Raw genomic sequence first — 17,847 nt, 5'->3', positions numbered from 1 at the left:
GCAGGAGGCCCATTAGCTGGCTAAGTGCTCCCAGGGAGGGGGAGACCAAGCTGCAGCAGGGGTGGGGGTGGGGGGTGAGGCGAAGTGAGGGCAGAGGGGGTGGGGTGGGAGTGGCTTTTCCTGCATTCAGCTAAGTGCTGCTGGAGTGTGGTTGGGGGCAAGGCGCCCCAGGCCCAAGTCTGGCCCTCCAGTAGTACCCTCGTCCCCGCCCCTCCGAAACCTTAGCGGGCTGAACCCTCTCGGTCTTCAGTACCGCCCTCTACACCCAGTCTCTCCGGCTGTACCCCTAACAATCGCCCCGGCGCCAAGCGCTCTCCTCCAACCCCAAGCAAGTCCAGAAGAGCACCCCCGGCGAAGTGCCGGGGTCCAGGTCTGTCCCTGCCCCATCCCCCCTGGCTGCAGTCGCCGCCCCGACCGCCAGGGGGAGCCGCGGACGCGGGGCGGGCGGGCCCGACGCGACAGGGAGGGGCGGGGCCAAAGCGGCCCCGCCCCCGCCCCGCCCCACCCGGGCCCCGCCGATTCTCTGGTCTGTCCGGGACAGACTGGCGGGCGGGCGGGCGCTGACGCCGCGGGGCCGGAGCGGGCCGTGCGGGAGCGCGCGGACGGAGCAGCGGCGCCGTCGGTCCCCGTCGGGGCTCCGTGGGTCCCCGACTCGCCCCCGGCCGGGCCATGGCGGGCGCCAGGCCCGGCGTCCACGCGCTGCAGCTGGAGCCGCCCACCGTGGTAGAGACCCTGCGGCGCGGGAGTAAGTTCATCAAATGGGACGAGGTAAGCGCGGGGGCCCCCTGTTCCACCCAGATCCTGGGACTCCCTCGCTGAAACTCAGTCAGATGCCGGGGACCCCCCACCCGAGCCTGGGCTGGCCACGGTTCCCCCCCCCCCCCCTCCGCCTCCCAAGCCAGTCTCGCTTGTGCTCCGGAAACTTGAGTCCCCAGTCGTGCCCGTAATGAAGACTTTGGCCCCCAACCCCACCCCCAATCCCTTCAGCTGTGGAAAATTTGGATTTCCACTCCTTGGTCCGGAGACCTTGAACCCCAATGAATCCCGGACCCCCCCTTTTCACTCGCTCTTTCCACCCCTCCCTCTCGGTCTAATTCTGGTTCCCCCAACCCCGGCCTGGTCCCCAGACCATTGCCCAGCACTAGACTCTGGCTGGAGGACCCTGGCCCCCAATCTGGCTCAGCGCACCCCCATTCTTCCTAGTACCCTAGCCTGAACATTGTTCTCCATTCATCACTTTTTCACCCTATTCTTGCTGCACCCTTTTGCCCTGCTTCAGGAGCCCATCCCGGCTCAAGGCTCAGGAGAGAGCACCGAGTCACCCGCTAGTGGAGTCTTTGCCCCCCAAGTTCCTCCACTCCTGGGGAACTTTGCTCTCCACTTCTTAGCATCAGGGACTTTGAAACCCAATAAATCCTGGCCCCCCTTTCTACCGCCCCTGCCCCTGGTGCTTCCTAGATGCCCCGGCCCCCACCTGCAGCTCCCCGCCCCTTCCTGCGCCCCACCCTCGTTTTTACACCGCCCCCTCCTCTGCCCCCTGGGCCCCTCCTTCCCCAGGGCCTCCACCCCGCCTGTCTGAGCCTCCCCGCTGCTCCTTCCCAGTCAGGCCAGAGGCCTGGAAGACTCTGAGCTCCTTTCCGGCTGGGTGGGGCGGGTAGGCGTGGGAGCTGGGGGGAGGGGCTGGGGGCGTGGTCTGAGGCAGCAGGTGTGCCTTAGAGGGGTGCCTGGGAACTCCAGGGACCAGAGGAGACCCCTCCCCCCAGTCTCGCGCAAGGGAAAAGTTTCTCCTTTTCCTTCCAGTGTGATAAACCCAAATAAGGAAGTGGGAACTGGGAGAGGGCCCTGGGGGTGGGGTGGGGGTTGCTGACTGGGACTTGGGGCTGAAGAGCAGGGGGCCTGGGCTGTTTTTGAAGGCCAGACACCAGGGAAGGGGCAGGGGAAGGCCCTGGGGTCGGTACCCACAGAACTCCCCTCTCCTCACACTACTGGGGGACCTGAGCCCCAGGGCAGGGTTGGGAACCCCAGAGAGGGGCTGAGGATGGGCGTCAGCAAAGTGAGGCCGGGAGGTCCCCACATCCCTAAAGTTCCAAGGCCTCCTGCCCTTTGTAAGAAAAGAGATGGGCGGGGCTGGTTGCAGATCCATTCTCCAGGAAAGGAAACTGAGTCTGGAAAGTAGAGACTAACTCCAGTCCCCATAATGGGGTGGCAGCTAAGGCCACGAGCTGAGAGCCTAGCAGGAGTCCTGCTTCCTTGCTGCCCAGGCCATGGGACTCTGGAGCCATACTGCCTGCGAGCAGGTCCTAGCACCTCCTTTTGACCTTAAGCCAGCACCTAGCCTCCCTGTGCCTCGGAATCCTCATCTGTTAAATGGGAAGTAGGATAGCACGGACTTCATAAGGTTGTTAGGAGGACTGAGTGAGCTCATAGAGGGCCACTTGGTCTGGATGACCCTCCCCCCAGCTCTGGCGGCTCGTCCTGAGTCGCACAAGGGTGGCCCTGGGAGTGTGCCAGGGACCAGATCCTCCTCAGAAAATGGAGCTGGCATACCCTTCCTTGTCCTTCTGCCAGCCGCAGGGCTGTTTGAGGGAAGGGAAGACAGAATTCACCGTCTAGTCCCAAGGGCAGGGTGAGTCCCCTTCTGGGGGGACTCAGTCTGTGTTCTGTAAGGTTGGGGATAGCCACAAGACTGTGAGACTCCAGTTGGGTGCAGGGTGGGGGGGGTCACGGGCTTTGAGGCAGATGTAAGGGCTGACTGGTTGTCATGAGGCCCTGGGGGACACAAAAGCTGTGGAAGTCAGACTTCCAAACCCTCTGCTTTCATTCCGTAAATATTCTGCAGGGGGCTCCAGGGGCCTCCGACCACTAGGGAGCTGTCAGACCCTCTGAGAAAATTGAGCCCAGGGTTGGGGTCTGGGGAGGGGGGGGTCAGATTTCATGGGTAGAGAAGGAAGGAGAGGATATCCTAGCAGAGGAGCAACAGTGGAAAAGCTGGAGGAGGGGAAAGGGAGTCAGTGGTCCCTGTGACTGAGTCTTAGAGTAGGATACAGGTGAGGGCGGGAGGGGCATTGGGACCCCAAATGTCACGCCGGGGACAATCGCGTGAGCTTTATCCAAGAACCGTAGGGAACCACAAAGGACCTGTGGGCTGGATGAGGCTTCGTTTTCACTCAGTGGCAGGAGCACTGGGGTGGATGGCCGGAGGGAGTCCAGGGATCAAGCCTCGGCCACAGCCCTCACTCACTGACCCCTGCCTTCCCGTCCCGTCCCCAGGAGGCTTCCAGTCGGAACCTGGTGACCCTGCGTGTGGACCCCAATGGCTTCTTCCTGTACTGGACAGGACCCAACATGGTGAGGGTGGGCACTGGTACAACTTGCTCAGGTCTAGGACCCCTGGCCCCGAACCCTTGAATCCCTCCTACCCACCCAGGAGGGTGGGGCCCAGCTGCTGGCTGACCTCTCCCACGGCTCCCTGGACAGGAAGTGCTAAGGGCGGGGGCTGAGGCTGGGGCTACAGCAGGGGGTAGCCACTCCCTGGCCCAGGGGGCAGATCTTGGGGGCCCCTGGCTCCCGCCCCATAGCCTCTCAGACCTACTCTGGCATCTGGTTTCCCCAGGAGGTGGACACCCTGGACATCAGTTCCATCAGGGACACGCGGACGGGACGTTATGCCCGCCTGCCCAAGGTGAGTGATGGGGTCCCGGACCGAGGGTGGGAGCGAGGCCTTGGGGGGACCCCTCTTTACCCTTGGCTTTCAACTACTCAGGACCCCAAGATCCGAGAGGTGCTGGGCTTTGGAGGCCCTGACACCCGGCTGGAGGAGAAGTTGATGACAGTGGTGGCCGGGCCAGACCCGGTGAATACAACATTCTTGAACTTCATGGCCGTGCAGGATGACACAGCCAAGGTGGGCTGGGGCCAAAGGGTCGGCCCTGGGGAGCCTCACTGCTGAGTCAGCCATCACTTAGTGAGCATCCATTGTGTCCTAGGCTGTCCTCTACCCCTATTTCTAATCAGCCTCTGACAAGGCAGTATTTAAGCACTTAACTATGGACGTACCTGGTTCTGGGTGTGGGCTGGGGCTGGGCCAACCCCTCTGTTCCCCGTTCACTCACCCCCCCACCCTGTCTCCTGACCCCTCAGGTCTGGACCGAGGAGCTGTTCAAGCTGGCTATGAACATCCTGGCTCAGAACGCCTCCCGGAACACCTTTCTGAGAAAAGCGTGAGTCCCGGGCCTGCCTGGGGGGTGTCGGGGGTTCAGGTGGCCACGCCCAAGGCGTGACCCTTCTGCCTGCCTCCCCAGATACACCAAGCTGAAGCTGCAGGTGAACCAGGATGGACGGATCCCAGTGAAGAAGTGAGTACCCCTTGCCTCAGCACCTTCTCTCCTGCCCCCACCTTAGTGACCTTTGCCCCCACTGACCCTGACCCCTCTCACCTGCTCAGCATCCTGAAGATGTTCTCAGCAGATAAGAAGCGCGTCGAGACTGCGCTGGAATCCTGTGGCCTCAATTTCAACCGGGTGAGGAGGCCGGGACAGGAGCAACGGAGGGTGTCACGGAGGGTGTCTGGTCTCTTGGGGCTCGCTGTCTCTTGGGTTCTCACCCCACGCTTCTGGTCCCCAGAGTGAGTCCATCCGGCCCGACGAGTTCTCCTTGGAAATCTTCGAGCGGTTCCTGAATAAGCTGTGTCTGCGGCCAGACATTGACAAGATCCTGCTGGAGATGTGAGCAGGGCTGGGCCCACCTCTCAGCCCCCAGAGCGCTGTGTCTGGCCTCTGCCGGCATTCCTTCTTTCCGGCACAGCCAGGGGAAGCGGCACGGCCGGGGGTCCCCGTGCGCCAGGGCTGGGGCCGAGGCTGTGCCGTGAACTGCTCTGTGCTGATCCTTGGCTGGGGTTACTTTCATCAGCCTGTGCCCGAGGCTGGGGACCGAGGGGCTTCGATGTGCTGTGGGACTTTGCCTGAGCTCACACAGCGAGTGAAGACTGGGGCTGAAGGTGGGAAGCAGGCATAGCAGGCCAAACACTCTGTGGCCTCCAAAGCCCTCGCTAATGTCAATGCCGGCACCTGGTGGTTAGGAGGGTGGATGGGAAAACTGAGGCCCAGGGGGCACAGCCGTTTGCCCAAGTCCCAATCAGCAGGTGCTAGAGCCAGGCCCAGAACTTTCCTCTTCTCCCGGGGCGAGGGCCTGGAGCAGGGGCTGGGGAGGCTCTAGCCTGACTCAGCTTCCTACCCCCTTTAGAGGCGCCAAGGGCAAGCCATACCTGACGCTGGAGCAGCTCATGGACTTCATCAACCAGAAGCAACGGGACCCGAGGCTCAACGAAGTGCTGTACCCACCCCTGCGGCCCTCCCAGGCCCGGCTGCTCATTGAGAAGTATGAGCCCAACCAGCAGTTCCTGGAACGAGGTGAGCCGGAGGGGAGCCAGTCGGAGTTGGGGGCTGGCAGCAGGAGGCGCCCCAACTGACCCGGCTGAGTCCACCCGTCCCCCAGACCAGATGTCCATGGAGGGCTTCAGCCGCTACCTGGGGGGTGAGGAGAATGGAATCCTGCCCTTGGAGGCCCTGGATCTGAGCGCAGACATGACCCAGCCGCTAAGCGCCTACTTCATCAACTCCTCACACAACACCTATCTCACAGGTGAGTGAGCCACCCTCGGGCAGCTGGAGCGGTGGCATCCATGACCTCTGCCCTCTGCCCCTCACGTCACCTCCCTCGTTTGGGGGTGACCCGTCCTAGGGATGCAGGCAGGGAACAGGCAGCCTACCCCAGGGGAGCGGGGCTTCCCGGCATGGGCACATTTCCCAGATGGCCCAGAAGCCTTTGCTGGGGAAGGGCTGGCCTGCGAAGGGACACTGAGGCTGGGCGCAGGTCACCGTGTGGTGGGCTTCGGCAGGAAGGAGGCCGGAGGCGGGATGGCTGCTGGGGCAGGTAGAGGTGAGAGGGAGTGAGAGAAGGAGGCAGGGCTAGACCAGGGCACCGGAGGCATTTGGATTTATCCTAAGTGGGCGGGAAGGGCTTTTCGGAGGGTGTTATTCAGGGGAGGCGATGAGGCCCAATAAAGGGAGCAGGTGCTCTGCAGAGATTGCATGGGAGGCAGCGAGGGGCCTCCCCGGGCAGGAGGTGATGGAGGCTATTTCAGGGCGGCGGCAGGCAGTGAAAGGAGGAAAGGGAAATGAAGGGCCGTGGGGGTGTTGGGGACAACTCTCCACTTGAGGCCAGTAGATAGGAGGGGGATGTTTATCTGAGAGAGGATGAGCCCCGGCGAAGGAACCTGCCATCAGCCAGCTCTGCTCGATGCTGACTCTGCCCGGTTTGGATGGATGCCAGGGGCTGGGTGGCAGGACGTGGGCCCCGCCCTGGGGGATTTTAGGAGAGATGATGCTGGTTCCACAGTGAATTAAGGAGTGATGGAGGGCTGGCCAGACAGCGTGCCAGGGCCGGGCTGGGCCGCCGCGGGGGCCTCTGCGTCTCCAGCATGGCTGGTTGAGGAGCCGTGGCGGGCCTGGGGAGGAGGGTGAGGACCCCGGCTGGCCGGGCGGCTGTGGTGATGGAGCCTGGCCGCCAGCGGGGCAGCTGGCTGGGACGTCGTCGGTGGAGATGTACCGGCAGGCACTGCTCTGGGGCTGCCGCTGCGTGGAGCTGGACGTGTGGAAAGGGCGGCCCCCGGAGGAGGAGCCCTTTATCACCCACGGCTTCACCATGACCACCGAGGTGCCGCTGCGAGACGTGCTCGAGGCCATTGCGGAAACCGCCTTCAAGACCTCGCCCTACCCTGTCATCCTTTCCTTCGAGAACCACGTGGACTCGTGAGTGGGCCCCTGCCCCGGGGATCCCCCCGATCGACCCAAGACAGCCATCCCACCAGGGCACTCTTTGTTCCTGTGACCCTCCGACCCCGAGGGCCTTTGGTCTCCCCTGGGGACTGAAGTCAGCTTCACCCCACCCCGTCCAGGATCTTCTGACCTTTGACCTTGGCCCCACAGGGCAAAGCAGCAGGCCAAGATGGCCGAGTACTGTCGTTCGATCTTCGGGGACGCGCTGCTCATCGACCCACTGGACAAGTACCCGGTATGAGGGCTTGGCACTGGGGCAGGGCATGGGGGGTGAGGGCGCCCCTGCAGGCCCTGACCTGTCTGTGGCCGCCAGCTGGCCCCAGGCGTCCCCCTGCCCAGCCCCCAGGACCTGATGGGCCGCATCCTGGTGAAGAACAAGAAGCGACACCAGCCCAGCACTGGTGTCCCCAACAGCTCCATTCGCAAGCGGCCGCTGGAGCAGAGCAACTCGGCCCTGAGCGAGAGCTCTGCCGCCACCGAGCCCTCCTCACCTCAGCTCGGTATGGCCCCTGCCCGGCCTTCACCCCCGATCCTGACCCTGAACTCTTAACCTCACTGAGTTCCACCTCCCCAGTGACGCTCCTGCGGCTCCCGGCCTGACCTCCCTCCCCGCGGGGTCTCTTACTGCCACGCAGCTGATGATGGGACCTCTGACCCCTGTCCCCGGGCACTGACTTCACTGAACTATAGCCCAGCTGGATGTGGTTCCATCCGATTTCTGACCCCTCAACCTCAGTTTCCCACCTCGCAGAGCCCTCCTGTTAACCAGATTATGACCCTGAATTCTGACCTCTGGCCTCTGACCTCCATGAACTACCTCCTCATGCTTCGGGTGTGGCCCTCAGACCTCCAACCCCTCTTCTGTGACCCCCACTGAGTCCGTCTACCCCTTGGTTATGATTTTAGCTAACCCTTGACCTCTCACTTTATCGAAGTCCCCTGGGCATGTGACCCCGACCGCTCACCTCACTGAGCCACCTCGTTGGGTATGGCTCTGATTGACGCCTCACTTGGGAATCCCACTGTGTCATCCTTTACCCCCACTGCCAAGGCACCTGTATCTCAGTTCCTGGCTTCTCATCCTTCTGAGCCACGCTACCTACCTCTCTGATGGATAGGACTCTGGACCCTGACCTTTGACCCGTGACCCCTATGCACTACTCTTGGCTTCTGCTCCTACCCCCAGCCACGCTGCCCTGAGATAACCCCCTGAGTCGCCTCCACACACAGCCCCTCGTGGCTCCTGAGTGTCTATGTTTGAGGACCCCTGTGGCCCTGTTTTCTGCAGGGTCCCCCAGCTCTGACAGCTGCCTGGGCCTGAGCAATGGGGAAGAGCTGGGCCTTGAGAAGCCCAGCCTGGAGCCTCGGAAGTCTCTGGGCGAGGAGGGGCTACAGCGGGGCCCTGATGCTCTTGGATCTGCCGACCGTGAGGATGAGGAGGAAGACGAGGAAGAGGAGGAACAGGCAGATCCCAAAAAGCCGACCTCAGATGAGGTCAGTCCCGCGGGCGGGAAGAGGCAGACGCAGCATGTTTTAATTCCCCAAGCGTTTGCTGAACACCTACTGTGTGCCAGACACAGCACTGTGTACTGGGTCTGACCATGATCAGATGTTATTCCTGTTCTCTTGGAGTTCCCAGGGTGTGTGGGGGGATGGGGGGAGGAGGGGGTCATAGGTACATAGGCACAGAAGCAAGTGTGAAGTTATGCTCATGACTGGGCCGGGGGAGGGTGAGTTAGGGGGCAGAATTGGGGGGAAGAAGGAGAGACCCACCTGGGCGGGGAGGTTAGGCGATTAGACCTGAGGAAGAGGAACATCACGTACGTACGCGTGTGTACAAAGGCCCTGTGGCAGGACTGGAGAGTGCAGGAAGGGGCAGTGTAAGACAAGGGAGTGTTGAGTTGAGGAGCGGCGGTGACAGGAAAGGTGGATCCTGAGGTCAGATTTGGGAGGGGACCAGACTGGGGAAGGGTGTGTGCGGGTGTGTGCAGGCGTGGCCAAGCTCAGCATTGAGGGTGTCAAGTTCAAGGCTCTTGGTGGGTCACCCGAGAGGAGATGGCAAGATGGTAATTGGAAATAATGGCTCGTCTGCACGTGACTAACCGAGTCCCTGGGGTTGGGTGACGAGTGCCAGCTTCCAAGGATCAGGGAGGCAGGAGGCAGAGGAGGAAGGTGGGGCCCAGGGCACGTCGCCAAGGCTCCAGAGAGAAGCCTGTGGGGCAGATGGGACCAGGACTGACGGTCCACGGAGCGGCTGGGGCCCAATTGCAGAGGCGGGCAGAGGGTCAGGACCTCCCTCCTGGCAGGGGGCAGATGAGGCAACTTCCAGCTGATGGCTGGGGGGCATGGCCCTGCCGACCCTGTCTTTGGTGGCCACAGGGCACTGCCAGCAGCGAAGTCAATGCCACTGAGGAGATGTCAACACTCGTCAACTACATCGAGCCTGTCAAGTTCAAGTCCTTTGAGGCTGCTCGAAGTGAGTGGGGTGGGAAATGGTGGGAGTAGGAGCCAGCCCAGCCTCTCCAGACCTGACCCCCTCCCCCGCTCCCCGCCCCCCCCTCCCCCAGAGAGGAACAAATGCTTCGAGATGTCATCCTTCGTGGAAACCAAGGCCATGGAGCAACTGACCAAGAGCCCCATGGAGTTTGTGGAGTATCCTTCCGCATTGCCGGGGCTGGCAGACCAGGGTGGGGGTGCTCACAGGCGGGCTCGGATGTTCTGATCCCACTTATGCCACCTGCGCAGGGTCCTCACCCTCGAGCACCTTGGCCTGGGCTTGGGGCTAGCCTGGGAGGCTGCGTGGGGGCTAGGCCGGGAGGCAGGGGGGCCGGAGGGGCAGAGGCCGGGAAGGGGGTTCACAGGAGCGCAGCGTGGGCCTGGGGCGGGGCCCGGTAAAGAGCATGGCCCCTGACTGCCCACCTCAGATACAATAAACAACAGCTCAGCCGCATCTACCCCAAGGGCACCCGCGTGGACTCCTCCAACTACATGCCCCAGCTCTTCTGGAACGTGGGCTGCCAGCTTGTGGCCCTCAACTTTCAGACCCTGGGTGAGCACCAGCCTGCCTCGACCCCCCGGCTTCCAACCTCGCCAGTTTCTGCTCTGCGACCCTGCTGACCTTGTCCGAAAGGACTTCTGACTGCCTGATCCCAGATCTCCAGACCAAACCAAGACCTTGGCTCACCTCAACTCCTGACCTTGGCTGACCGTTCCCCCTGATCCCACTTGATCTGACCCTCCCGGTCCCTGGTCCTCCCTCTGCATTGAACTGTCCTTCCCGACTCCTGACCCCAGGGGGCTGGCTGACCCTTGCCGTCCCCACGTCACCCCCAGATGTGGCGATGCAGCTCAACGCGGGTGTGTTTGAGTACAACGGGCGCAGCGGCTACCTGCTCAAGCCCGAGTTCATGCGGCGGCCGGACAAGTCCTTCGACCCCTTCACCGAAGTCATCGTGGACGGCATCGTGGCCAATGCCTTGCGGGTCAAGGTGGGGCCAGGGGAGGGCCCTGGCAGGGTGTCCTGGGGGCGGGACTCTTCGCAGCCACCTCACCCTCCTGGCCCCCTCAGGTGATCTCGGGGCAGTTCCTGTCCGACAGGAAGGTGGGCATCTACGTGGAGGTGGACATGTTTGGCCTCCCCGTTGACACACGACGCAAGTACCGCACTCGGACGTCTCAGGGGAACTCGTTCAATCCTGTGTGGGATGAGGAACCCTTTGACTTCCCCAAGGTGAGCCCAGGGCCTGCACCTGCCCTGCCGGGCCCTCGGGGCAGCAGGAAGCAGGTGCATGGGTTGGTGGTCAGGAGTCGGAAGGCGGGTGCCCCTGTCACCTCCAGGCCCCGCGTGTGACAGGGTCAGGCCTGGGCTCCTTGCCCTCTGCAGCCTTTGAGAAGAGCACAGGAAGGTGAGACAGCAGGAGGGCCTGCAGCGCCCCCCATGAGGAGCGGGGGCAGCCCACCCCCTCGCTCAGGCAGGAAGGACCTGTCTGAGATCACAGCCGCAGGCTCACGCCAGCTCTGCCCTGCCTCCCGGATGGACTGGACCTCGGTGTGCCGCTGGGGTGGGTGTGGCTCCGTCCCGGACTCAAGGCTCACTGTACAGTTTCTAACCTGGCAATGACCGGGACCGTCCCATGAGAGCGGTGCCCGGAGGGGTCTGCCTGTTCTCTCCGCTGCTCGCCATCTGTTTGGCCAGGCCGTGGAGGCCGCCCCTGGTTCAGTGGCGACGGTGACCGATGGTCAGTAATTGGGTCAGCTCGTCTGAGGGTCCACTCGGAGCGCTGGCCTTGGTGGCTGTGGTCAGCTGTGGCTCTGTGGACGCGGGGGCCGTGGGTCAGCTCCCTGGCTCAGCACCGGTCTGGGCCCTCAGGTGGTGCTCCCCACGCTGGCTTCGCTGCGCATCGCAGCCTTTGAGGAAGGCGGCAAGTTTGTGGGGCATCGGATTCTGCCCGTCTCTGCCATCCGTTCAGGTGAGGCCAGCTGGGCTCTGGGAAGCACAGGGGCGGTGTGTGTGGGTACCCAGTGGGGCCCAGCCACCTTGCCGTCCCCCCCTCCCAGGGTACCACTACATTTGCCTGCGGAATGAGGCCAACCAGCCGCTCTGCCTGCCAGCCCTGCTCATATACACCGAAGCCTCCGACTATATTCCTGATGACCACCAGGGTGAGCAGGGGCGGGGGGTGGGGGGCTGGCCAGGCAGGGTCGGGGACAGGCGTGCCGGCGGGGTCTGGCAGTGGCTGAGCCAGGTGGCCCCAGCTGAGGGTGGTGAACAGCCCTGAGGGCGGGTTTGGGTTCCGTGGTCCTTCCGTGAAACCAGAGCAGTGGGGAAGGTGTGGCCCCGGGGGTTCTGTCTCTGAGACCCTTGCCCTCTGTTCCCCACCCAGACTACGCAGAGGCCCTGATCAACCCCATCAAGCATGTCAGCCTGATGGACCAGAGGGCCAAGCAGTTGGCCGCCCTCATCGGGGAGAGCGAGGTGAGCCAGGGCAGGTCAGGGGCGAGCGGGAGACAGCAGGCTCCGGGTGACTTGGACCCTTGGGGCTGCTGGGGGTGTGGGTGGGGCGGGGCGGTGAGGGCTGATCTCTGGACCCCGTCTTCTCCACGCTCCCCTGCCCGCACTGCCCTACCCCAGTGCCAGCTGGTGGTCTGGCTCCTCTCCCCGAGTGGAGCTGTTCACTGCCTTACTGTCGACGCCAGCCCGGTGACATTCACCCACACCCTCTGCCTGCGGGGCCGGTTCCCCTTTTGGCTCCTCTCGTCCAGACTAGACAATAGAGCCAAGGGTATGCTGAGCGTCAGATCTGTGCCTGGCCCGGTGTGAGCTCTTTTCACCGACTCGACTCCTAGAATCCTCCCCCCCGCCCCCTGTCACCTGAGTCGGGTCCTGCCACCCCAGTGTAGAGATGGGGACACCGAGGCTCTCCAACCGGGCCTCCAACGCCGGCCATTCTGCCATGCCGCCTGGTGTGGGGCCTCTGGCCTTTCAGACTCAGTAGGCTCAGCTGCCTCGGGTGACTGTCCACGTCGGAAGGAGGTGGAAACTACCCCTTTTGCGCGCAGGAGGCTTTCAGGACAGACCCGGGCTGGAATCTCTCCAGCTGAAGGGCAGGGTTCGGCTGCCTCACCAAAGCGGTTGGAAGCCACAGAAGCTTTTAAACCCTGGGGTGCTGGGGGCCAGGAGATGGGCAGTGGCTTCTGTGGGGAGGGGTCAGGAGCAGAGGCTTGCCCGCACAGCGAGAGCTGGTCCCCCGGGGCCTGTGGCAGGCAGAGAAATGAGGCTGCCTGGAGCTGTCAGCGGGAGAGGCTGGTGCCCACTCTGCGGTCACTTCCTTCATTGATTTAATCAGGAGCTAAGCAACGAGGAAGATGAGCAGCTGTGGGTGAGGGTGGAGGGGGACTGGGAAAGGGGGAGGAAGCTTGGGGTGGGGCCAAGGTTTTCCTGAACAATCTGGAAGTTCCTGAGCACATGCACGGGGGCCCGGCATCCTAGGGACGCGACCTCACGTTATCTGCCCCACACCCTGCGTGGAACAGGGGTTCTAGAAATGCTTACCTTATTACCTCTTACTTCTCTTGTGGGTGTTCAACAGCCCCATATTCTAGACGGGGAGTCCAGGCCAGACGGGCCGAGGGAAGCGGACCAGGGGCATCGGGGAGCCCCGGGAGGTGGCGAAGGACAGAAGGGCCTGGAGAGAACGGCATTTCTGGAAAGAGCATTCTGCTTTCTCCCCCTCAGGCTCAGGTTGGCCCAGAAACCTGCCAGGAGACTCCATCTCAGCAGCCGGTGACCCCAAACCCCACACCCAGCACACTGGACATCTCCCCGCGCCGGCCCCCGGGCCCCGCCACGTCCCCTAGCAGCCCCTCCCTCAGCAGCCCAGGTAAGGGGCAGCCTGGGCCCAGGGTGGGCTGAGGGGGCAGCTCCGCTCTGCCGTCCGCCAGCCTCTCACGGCCCTGCCTCCGCTCTCCAGGGCAGCGCGACGACCTCATCGCCAGCCTCCTCTCAGGTGCGGGGCAGGGGCTGTTCTGGAGGGGGTGAGGCGCCCCTGCGGGGTTGGCCTGCCCCGGCCCGGCCCCGCCCACCTTTGCCCCGTCGCTCGCAGAGGTGGCCCCGGCCCCGCTGGATGAGCTCCGAGGCCACAAGGCTCTGGTGAAACTCCGGAGCCGGCAAGAACGAGAGCTTCGGGAGCTGCGCAAGAAGCATCAGCGGAAGGCGGTTGCCCTCACTCGCCGATTGCTCGACGGCTTGGCCCAGGCCCGGGCTGAGCGCAGGTGCCGGCAGCGGCCGGGTGTCCTGTGAGTGTCCAGACCACGTGCACGCGAGTGTGTGCCGTGCGCGGTGACGGGAACGTGCGGGGGTGTGCGCGCGTGGGGTTCTTCACGACGTGAGCTCCTTGACGCCCAGGGAGGAGGGTCTGGTGCCAGGGAGATAGAGTCTTCCCACGTTGGGTCCCGCCCTCCCTGCCGGGGAACTAGATCGCTCTAGAAGCCCCCCCCCCCCCCCCCCACGAGGAGCACGTATTTCCAGCAACCGGTGCCCACACAGGCTCCCGTCATTCGGATGGAACTGATGGGCCTCGTTGTTGGCATAACAGACACCGCCCTCCCAGCCCGAGTCCCTGTGACAACCTGAGTGTCACCCAGAGGGGTTCTTCCTGCAGAGGCGGGGAGGACGAGAAGGTGGAGGAGGAAGAGGTGAAGCGGTATCGAGAGTTCCAGAAGAGACAGGTGCAGAGTCTGCTGGAGCTGCGGGAGGCCCAGGCGGATACAGAGGCCGAGCGGAGGCTGGAGCATCTGCGACAGGTGAGGTGGGCGTGGGGCAGCCAGCGGGGTGGGGGCCCGTCTCTCGGACAGACCCGGCCTCAGCCTGTGTCACCTGGTGGCCGCCCGTGTCCGCAGGCTCAGCAGCGGCTCAGGGAGATCGTCCTGGATGCTCACGCGACCCAGTTCAAGCGGCTGAAGGAGACGAACGAGAGGTGAAGGCCAAGGATCCTGTGTGGGTGGGGCAGGGGGCTCCCCGGTGTTGTCAGGAGGAGGGGAGAGCCCCCAGACCTGCCCTCCACCCTTCCTCCTCCCCGCCACCGGCTCGTCCAGGGAGAAGAAGGAGCTGCAGAAGATTCTGGACAGGAAGCGCCACAACAGTATCTCAGAAGCCAAGACAAGGGAGAAACATAAGAAGGAGGCGTAAGGGCACCGGGGCCAGGGGGGCTGGGGGCTGGGAGCCTGGGGGGCTGGGCACCGAGCCCACTCTGTCTTGCTCCCTGCAGGGAACTGACAGAGATTAACCGTCGGCACATCACCGAGTCCGTCAACTCCATCCGTCGGGTGAGTGAGGCTCAGGTCCCGCCGCAGCCCCCTCCTGTGCCTTCCTTCATTAGAAACCCATCTCAGTGCCCGGCCTATTGCTATATTATCCTAGAGGGACTTCTAGAACCTTTTCCCTCTGGGCCCCACAGCCCTCTCTTGCCCCCTGACATCCTATCTGGAGCCAACTGCCTGTAACAGTGTCCCATGGCTTTGGAGTCTCTGTCTGGAATGTTTGCTGGGTCACGTCAGAATCCTGGCCCCGCAGCTCTGGGGGGGGCTTGCACCTGCCTGACTTCTTCTGTAGCCAGAGCCCTAGGGCCCTGACCCCCCCCCTAGGGACCCGTGGCTGGGCCCCCCCCCCCCCCACCCCCCCCCCCCCCCCCCCCCCCCGCAGCTGGAGGAGGCCCAGAAGCAGCGGCACGAACGCCTTGTGGCCGGGCAGCAGCAGGTGCTGCAGCAGCTGGCCGAAGAAGAGCCCAAGGTGAGGCCTTGGATGAGGCGGGCGGGAGGCAGGCAGGGCGCTGGGCGGCCCGGCCTCGCCTGTGATACTCCCCCCTCCTCCCCCCGCAGCTGCTGGCCCAACTGGCCCAGGAGTGTCAGGAACAGCGGGCAAGGCTGCCCCAGGAGGCCTGCCGGAGCCTGCTGGGCGAGACGCCGGAGGGGCTGGGGGACGGGCATCTGGTGGCCTGTGCCAGCAATGGTCACGCACCTGGGAGCGGCGGGCACCTGTCTGGCGCCGACTCAGAGAGCCAAGAGGAGAATACGAAGCTCTGAACTGGCTGAGCGAGAGGTGGCCACAGGATGGGTGCTGGGAGGGCAGGAAGCTAAGACACTAAGGCTCTTGTTTTTGTTTTTGTTTTTGTTTTTAACTTTTTATCTTTAGAAATTTTATTTTTTTAAACCGGGGCAAGCAACCCCACACTAACCCCCTTACTTCACCCTCCTGGGGCCCCATTAGTCCCCAGCCCCTCCTTCCTGCCTTCAGTCCTAAGGAAGGTGCTGGGTCACTGTGGGCCGGGAGGTTTTTGCGCTCCCTTGGTGCCCACACCCCAGAGTGGGGGTTGTCTCCCTCACTTCCCCCCGGGAACACTGGCGGAGACTTTGAGCTCTGGGAAGTAGGGTCACCTTCTTGCTCTCTTCTTTGGGAATTTTTTTTTTTTTTTTTTACATGAATAAAAGTGGATTTCAGGGACCCTGTGTGCAGTGTGGTCTGGGGTGGGGCAGTTCTGGAGAGGGCCCTGGGCCCTGTCTGGCTCTACGGGCTTCAGTTTCCTCATCTATAAAAAGGGTTTGTGGGGTTGAGGTCAGGCCCTCGGTGAAGGGTTGCTGGGTTTTAACCTTGAGACCTCCTTGTTGGGGGCCTGCAGATCTCCCCGATGACCTGACATTAGAGGTCCTGTGGCCTCCCCCCACATTTTCCCGCCTTTATGTCCTCTGTCTCGGGCCTATCACTTCCCCCCCCCCCCCCCCCCACCTCTCATTACTTTTCTCCCTCCTGGGCCCTTCTTGTCCTTCCTTCACAAAGGCTTAGGCCTCTGCTTCAGGAAGCCTTCCCTGCCCCCCCTTCCTGTTGCCTGATATGACCCAAGCACCCAGCATCTTCCGACGAGGCGGTTCTGGGCCCCTCGCAGGCAGTTGACTCTAACTGGGGATGGACCTTGTCAGCTCAGAACCTGCCCGACATCAGGGGACCGGACCTGGGCTCTCGATGATACGCTAGGTGGGGAATGGGTGGACCTAGTAGTGACCCTTCTCCCGAGGGACTCTTGGGAGAAGGGAAGCTGACAGTCACAGATGCATACAGGGACTGGGAGCCCCAGCATCCCCCTCATCCCTGTGAGGGAGATGTTATGCCTGTTTTACAGATGAGGAAACTGAGGCCCAGAGCAGAAGTCCCGTGTGCCAGGCCACAGCTAAGTCAAGATGTCCTGACCTGGAGGCAGGGCGGGCCTGGACCTTCTATGGCAGACTGTCTTCCGGCCAGGTTGGAGGACCTGCTCCATGCCGCTCTCTCCTGCCTCTGGACAGCGTGGAGTGGCAGAGACCCCGCAGCGAGGGTGCGGCTAGGTTCTGCTGCAGGGTCAGGCTGGCACTTCTTCAAGGCCTCTCCCGGCTTCCTGGCTTCCTGGGCCGACTGCCTCCCTCCTCCAGAGGAAGGCAGCCTCTTATCTGGGCTTATCTCCTGCCAATTGAGTGTTTTCTTTCTTTGTTTTTGCTGCAGCCTCAGGCAAACAGGGCGGGGAGGCCAGAGAGAAAAGGCTGCCAGAGCAAGGCCCTTCCCAGGGCTGGGGGCCTCTCCCCTTTGCCCTGCTCCCTCAGGGTTAATACCGTTATTGTCCAGACCTTCCCGGCTTCTGGGGTCAGGCCTTGTCCTGTCCCCAGATTGGCCTACCGTATTCCATGACCAAGTCCTATCTTCCCGATTTGGCTCACCACTACCTTACAGAAGAAACACTCCATGTTAGTGCCCGGATCCTCAAAGGCCAGGCTAAACTCCAAACTCCTGGGTATGACATTCCAGACCCCCAGAATCCTGGCCTCTGCTGCTCCCCCATATCCTTTCATGGGTCCACTCTTTTCTCCGCTGGGAATGACAGCTTCCTTCCCCATCTCCCTTTTTAAGTAAGTCCCAGCTCTAACTCACCTCTGCCCTGGCCCTCACCCCGGTACCAGTCCCTGTTAACAGCACTCAGCTGGCGGTAACTCCACTCTGAAAGGCTGGCTCACCTCTGCCAGGAAGCTTCTGACGGCGGGCTGTTGTGGCCTAATTCATCTTTGTATACTCATTACAAAGCGCTGGCTGGTCTATAGGGGGCGCCAATAAATCTTTCTGGAATTGAGCTCGGAGCCCCGCTCCCAGGTCCTGGTGAAGCTTTTCGGTTCCCTAGTGATCAGTCCATTCACAGCTCTGGGACCAGCCTTCTTCCATGGTCCCCTCCCCCGCTTTGTGCGTCCGGCCAGTTCCCTGAACAGAGCTGGCCCCAGGCCGACCACACAGTAGCTGTTTGAAAGGACTGACCCAAATAGGAACAACTGACCCTCCCCAGGGGACGGCGACACGGTTTGCAGGGTGCGGAATTCCGGCGGCCGGCCGGCTTGCAGTTCCCAATGACCGTATTAGAGATAAGGACCTGGAGGTCCCCGAGGCCAGGCAGCCCTGGCTCTGGTCGCAGCACGGACCCCTTCCTGGACTCGGTTCCAGGAT

The 17,847-nt window shown here is 62.8% G+C and overlaps 1 protein-coding gene across 4 annotated transcripts; it reads left to right on the top strand.

Moving 5' to 3' along the window:
• The first annotated feature begins 520 nt into the window (after nt 1–520).
• Nucleotides 521–15,777, top strand: PLCB3 (phospholipase C beta 3). Of its 4 annotated transcripts, none has more exons than XM_049643714.1 (31): nt 521–768; nt 3,271–3,348; nt 3,614–3,682; nt 3,764–3,904; nt 4,141–4,220; nt 4,302–4,355; nt 4,445–4,520; nt 4,624–4,724; nt 5,242–5,408; nt 5,494–5,640; nt 6,569–6,809; nt 6,987–7,071; nt 7,150–7,336; nt 8,125–8,330; nt 9,216–9,312; nt 9,404–9,488; nt 9,761–9,885; nt 10,170–10,324; nt 10,405–10,566; nt 11,206–11,305; nt 11,394–11,498; nt 11,720–11,811; nt 13,072–13,216; nt 13,307–13,342; nt 13,439–13,631; nt 13,997–14,138; nt 14,235–14,311; nt 14,430–14,519; nt 14,603–14,660; nt 15,037–15,123; nt 15,213–15,777. In XM_049643714.1, exons 1-31 carry the CDS (start codon nt 670–672, stop codon nt 15,414–15,416), a joined length of 3,684 nt encoding a protein of 1,227 aa, XP_049499671.1. In that variant the 5' UTR covers nt 521–669; the 3' UTR covers nt 15,417–15,777. The 4 variants fall into 4 exon arrangements, with proteins under 4 accessions (XP_049499671.1, XP_049499663.1, XP_049499655.1 ...); XM_049643706.1 differs by having other exon boundaries at nt 13,931–14,138; XM_049643698.1 differs by having other exon boundaries at nt 13,997–14,311.
• Nucleotides 15,778–17,847: the final 2,070 nt, after the last annotated feature.

This window comes from Panthera uncia, chromosome D1 (genome assembly GCF_023721935.1).
Source record: "Panthera uncia isolate 11264 chromosome D1, Puncia_PCG_1.0, whole genome shotgun sequence".
Lineage (NCBI taxonomy): Eukaryota > Metazoa > Chordata > Mammalia > Carnivora > Felidae > Panthera > Panthera uncia.
This window is presented reverse-complemented; position numbering and strand designations above follow the sequence as displayed.

Bases quoted from the DNA above. Each gene is read 5' to 3' on its own strand.
- PLCB3 (XM_049643689.1), top strand. From the start codon at position 670: ATGGCGGGCGCCAGGCCCGGCGTCCACGCGCTGCAGCTGGAGCCGCCC. The intron at 4,725-5,241 runs GTGAGCAGGGCT...TACCCCCTTTAG, and splicing joins GACAAGATCCTGCTGGAGAT to AGGCGCCAAGGGCAAGCCAT. The intron at 8,331-9,215 runs GTCAGTCCCGCG...TGGTGGCCACAG, and splicing joins AAAAGCCGACCTCAGATGAG to GGCACTGCCAGCAGCGAAGT.